Source organism: Pithys albifrons, chromosome 4 (assembly GCF_047495875.1).
Source record: "Pithys albifrons albifrons isolate INPA30051 chromosome 4, PitAlb_v1, whole genome shotgun sequence".
NCBI classification, from domain to species: Eukaryota; Metazoa; Chordata; class Aves; order Passeriformes; family Thamnophilidae; genus Pithys; species Pithys albifrons.
In genome coordinates, this window is record NC_092461.1 from 42,930,019 (window position 1) to 42,934,974 (window position 4,956).

At 41.6% G+C, this 4,956-nt stretch overlaps 1 protein-coding gene across 1 annotated transcript; it reads right to left on the bottom strand.

The window, feature by feature from the left end:
* Positions 1–266: 266 nt before the first annotated feature.
* UTP23 (UTP23 small subunit processome component) lies at positions 267–4,956 on the bottom strand. The gene is made up of 3 exons (XM_071553043.1): positions 4,724–4,956; positions 1,643–1,817; positions 267–768 (listed from the first exon to the last, which is right to left on the bottom strand). The coding sequence occupies exons 1-3, from the start codon at positions 4,909–4,911 to the stop codon at positions 382–384; spliced, it is 750 nt and encodes a 249-aa protein (XP_071409144.1). The 5' UTR covers positions 4,912–4,956; the 3' UTR covers positions 267–381.

The following is a 4,956-nucleotide window of genomic DNA, read 5'->3' on the forward strand; positions in this document are numbered from 1 at the left end:
CCAGTTGTCATAAAGTAGTTTTAATAAAAATAGCAACCTTGATTTAGAATGAAGTCTAATATCCCACCAAAATACATATGGAAGCCAAGGAGCATATCTAAAAAATTGCTACATATCATGTCAATTCTGAGAGGAACAAAGATCCTGGACAGAATAATGAAACATGAGGGTTCCTAAATATTTTGTCACAAGCCCAATTAATAAACAACAGAATAAATTATTAGGACAATAACACGCAAAAGTTGAGATATAATAAAAAGCAATACCACCTAATAAAAGTAAGTTTTAATATTAACTCAACTTCATGTGACTGCATATTAAATTGTTCTTTTTGCAAAGTTCAAACAATGTTCAAGCCCTGTGTTGTTTACAAAGATGGGCTTATTCTCCTTCATTCTTCTGCACTGACTGTATGGCTTCTGCTTTAACTCTATTTCGCTTTCTTTTTCTTCTTTTCTTCTTTGCAGCAGAAGGCTCCTGACCCTCTGGTGTTTTCTTCTTTTTCTTCTTCAGACAGCTGAGTGGATTGGGGCCACCTGCCCTTTTACGTTTTCTTCTCTTTTCACCTTCTTGTTTTGCTAGTCCTTCTTTTTCTTTAAGCTCCACAATACTTTGTTTTTGGTACTCTGGAACAAGCTGATTTGTCTGCAACTTTTGAACAAATGCCAAAGATTTAGGAGAAGGTTTGTCTAGCACCATCGTGTTCTGAATAATAAAGAGGAGAGGAACGCCAGGTTTCTTTTTCACTTTGTTTGATAAGTCCTGGTCCTGCAAAATTAAACACTTTAGTCAATATTTTGGGATTAAATTATATTTGTAATTCAAATGAACTTATTTTTAATACAAAAATATGAAGATAAATTACATTATGAAAAAGATAAGAAATTTAATCTAGCAGATATACATGGCAGTGCCTCTCAGAGCAATTTAAATTTCAATTTCTCTCCTAATTAGCTGTACTTCTGATAGAAAATTTATGAACATTTCCTTTTCTCCTGCATGTATATGCATACATGCATTTTTTGATAGAAAAGTCCCAGTTCACTGGCATGCAGACAATCACTCCAAAAAAAGTAACATAACTTCTTCTGTAACAAATCATCTTAACTTCTTGTATCTTACAGAACTATACAGAATTCTACTATAAACCATTTTATACATAGGGTATAATTCATACATATAGTCCCAAAAACAAATCCAGGAAAAAAACCCACTTTTCTTATTTGTAGAGTTATTTATTCTTTAGTGCAAAATGTCTTAAAATTGAAGTTATATGCATGTTTGACACTTAATTTCACTTTTCAGATACTGTGCAAAACAGTTCAGGGAAGGGGATGCACACACAAGCAATATGCAAATTAACATTCAGGAGTTATTTTCCTATGTCAGTAGGTAGTTAGTATCATTTCTACACTTTCTGCTAAACTAAGAAATATCCTTTTAAGATAAAAAATCTAGCAGTTCAAGTAAGAAACAAGATTCCCTGCTTCACAATTAGCAAATACATTTAAGAGCAAGAAAGACTTTATATGATTAATTCCCACAAACTATGTAAAATTCTCATAATCGAGGCTAGTGTAGTCTTCAGGTATCAAAGCATCACTTGAAATTAAATGGATTAACGTTTCCCATGAGCTTTTACCTGTGTAGCAATAAAGAAGTGATGAGGGTTGCCATCTTCAATCATGGAAAGTAAACAGGTAGAACCACTCGCAGGATCCTTGTGGTGAGAACAGTTTCGAACTTGACATCTCTGGGCAATTAATTTTGCTCCATACAGTTCTTTCCCCAATGATTCCAGTTCTTTTATGACACATCTGAAAACCAAATGGTACAATAATTTCTAAATTAAAAAATAAGCTCACATTTTTTCAACAGCAAATGCTGACGTAAGTTATTTACAAATGAGCAATACCCAGTTGTTCAGGCTCTATGATTGTAAAAGGCACACAGAAATTGGAAAGCAGTAGCCCATCTGAAGACATCAGCAAGGTTTCCTGGGTTGTAAACATGATTAACCAGTAATAACATTAAGTTATATTAAATGATCTAAAAATATTTCACATCAGGGACAATGCTGAGTCCTTAAGTTTATGTTTAGATACCACCTAGAATATGAACTACTACTTAACAAATAAAATTATATTTAAAATTTATTTTAAAATTAATAATAGTAAATTTCAAAATTTAATTTCTTTTTTAAAAGGGAAATAAAGAAGATCTGAAGAACAGCAGGCCAGTCAGTGTCATCCCTGTGCCTGGCAAGATCATGGAGTGGATGTTGCTGGAAAACATACTAAGCCACATGGAAAACAAGGAGTTGACTTGTGACAGCCAATGTGGTTTCACTAAGGACAAACTGCGAAAAATATGGTGGCCTTTTATCACAGGGTTATGGAGCTGATGGATAAGGGAAGGGCACAGATGTCATCTAATTGGACTTGTGCAAAGCTTTTCACACTGTCCCCCATGACATTCTTGTCTTTCAACTGGAGACATAGACTTGACAGATGGATCGTTTGGTGGAGAAAGAATTGACTGGAGGGTTGCACTCAAAGTGTTGCAGTCAACAGCTTGATGTCCAAGTGCAGAGCAGTGACGAGTGGCAATTCCTCAGGGGTTGGTGCTGGGACAGGCACTGTCCAGACATTGAACAGATGGTGTTCAACATCTTTTGTCAGTGTCAGGGACAGTGGGATTCAATGCACCCTCAGCAAGTTTGCCAACACCAAGCTGTATGGTGCAGTTGATGGATGAAAGGAATGCCATGCAGAGGGACCTGGACAGGCTGGAGAAATGGGCCTCTAGGAACCTCATGAAGTTCAACAAGGCCAAGTACAAGGTCCTGCAAGTGGGTTAGGGCAATCCCAAGCACAAATATAGGCTGGGAAGAGAATGGACTGAGAGCAGCCCTGAGGGGAGGGACTTGGAGATGTCAGTGCACAAGAAGCTCAATGTGAGCTGGCAATGTGCATTTGCAGTCTAGAAAATCAACCACATATTGGGCTGCATCAAAAGCAGTGTGGGTAGTAGGTCAAGTGAGGTGATTCTGCCCCTCTGGTGAGACCCCACCTGGAATACCATGTCCATCTCTGGCAACCCCACCATAGGGAGCACATGGACCTGTTGGATTGAGTTCAGAGGAGAAGAGAAGGCTCTGGGGAGACCTTATAGCAGCCTTTCAGTGCCTAAAGGTAGCCTACAAGAAAGTCAGAGAGGGACTTTTGACAAGGGCATGTAGTGATAGAACAAGGAGACATGGTTTTAAACTGAAAGAGGATCAGTTTAGATTAGAGATAAGGAAGAAATTCTTTACTGTGAGGGCAGTGACACACTGGAACAGGTAATCCAGAGAAGATGTAGAAGTCCCATTTTCTGGAAGTGTTCAAGGCCAACCTGGATGAGGCTTTGAGCAACCTGGTCTAGTGGAAGGTGTCCCTGTCCATGCTAGGGGAGCTGGAACCAGATGATCTTTAAGGTCTCTTTCAACCCAAACCATTCCATAATTCAATGAATAAGCACAAAATGATTAATCACTGTATGCAAATTAAACTCTGTATTAGCATTAATGACCTTGCTTCAAACTTGCTATCAGAATCCAAACAACTCAAGGAGAAGACTATCCATGAGACTAAAAATCTGTAAGTTTATGGCTCCATGAACATTCCAACTAGACAATAAAATGCAAATCTAATATCCTCCTCTTAGCAGCACTCAGAGCAGATGTTCATGCAGGACAGTACAGCAGACTATGAGGGTGCTTGTTCAGATACTCAGAACTGAACGTAAGGTGAAACTGAACTTACTCCAGCCACTGAGTCCTCTATGAAATGCGGACAGCAGTAGGCCTGAAAGAACAGCTTCAAGAACATGGTAGTAATTATTCTTTCCAGTGAAGATAGATTAGTCTTTGAGGACAATCTCTGCAGATACTGGAGCCAGTTCCTTTTGCAAAGACTCACAGTGAGCCAGCTCATTTCCTCAGGGAGGACCTTGTCATGCCATTGAGGTGCTGTCTCAGCAACTCAAAGTTGTGACAGCAGAGAAAAGGAGTCCAATTCAGCTGACCTAAGTGAAAGCTGGTCAAAAAGACCAACAGATATTGCTGAAAGAAGCAAGAAGTGGCATTTAGACATGACAGGAATACAGTTTGGATCAAAGTGACTCCCAAACCTTTCACAGCTAAGGACATGAGTCAATACTTTAAACTGTTTCAAAGTATAGGCCAGTTCTGCACGCTGTGCAAGATTGCTCAGTGTGTTTTTTGAGCCTAGCCTATACATTCTCTTTGTATTTTCATTACTTGTCTTTGTGATGGGGAGATGGCTATTCTGTCATTGCAAAAATAGAAGTGAAGGAAAATTTATTACATACAATAATCAAGTAAAAACAAAGGCAACTTCGATATGCAGCGTGCATACTTTACTTCCACGTCCTTCCCCAGCACATTCTTGTCCTCCCTTGAGAACAGCTACACTGCAAACAATCCCGCACTGGCAGGCTGCAGCTCCAGCCAGGCGTAATTCCCTCTCTGCCCAGCGATCTCAGCTCGCCTCTGCTGTTCCCACTTCTCCGAGCAGGCGCTGGTGGTGAGGGGAGACCCCCCGCGGTGCTCCCTCCCCCGCATAGTTCCCGCCGCCTCCGGGAAGGCAGCGGGACTGGAGCGGCTCCCCCGCCCTGCGCGTTCCCTGCGGGTTCCCCGCGGCCCCGGCCCGGCCCGTACCGCGTGGTGCAGAGCTGCGCGGCCCCGCCCAGGTACCCGGGCAGCTGTTCCCGGATCTGGATCTTGTTGCGGAGCGCAGCCTGGCAGAAGGTGCCGTCCAGTAGCACCTGGAAGGGCTCGCGGAACTGGAAGTTGTGCTTGTAGAAGCCCATGATCTTCTTGGCGTGTTTCTGCCGCGTCACCCCCATCGCGCCCGCCCGGAACGGCCGCGGCGGCCCCGGAAGCTGCGCCGG

What these genes read in the sequence shown, in the direction of transcription:
- UTP23 (XM_071553043.1), bottom strand. Translation starts at nt 4,911, where the DNA reads ATGGGGGTGACGCGGCAGAAACACGCCAAGAAGATCATGGGCTTCTAC. An exon ending in GCGCAGCTCTGCACCACGCG is followed by an intron (nt 1,818 to 4,723) that starts GTACGGGCCGGG and finishes TTTGGTTTTCAG; the next exon opens with ATGTGTCATAAAAGAACTGG. An exon ending in ACTTCTTTATTGCTACACAG is followed by an intron (nt 769 to 1,642) that starts GTAAAAGCTCAT and finishes TTAATTTTGCAG; the next exon opens with GACCAGGACTTATCAAACAA.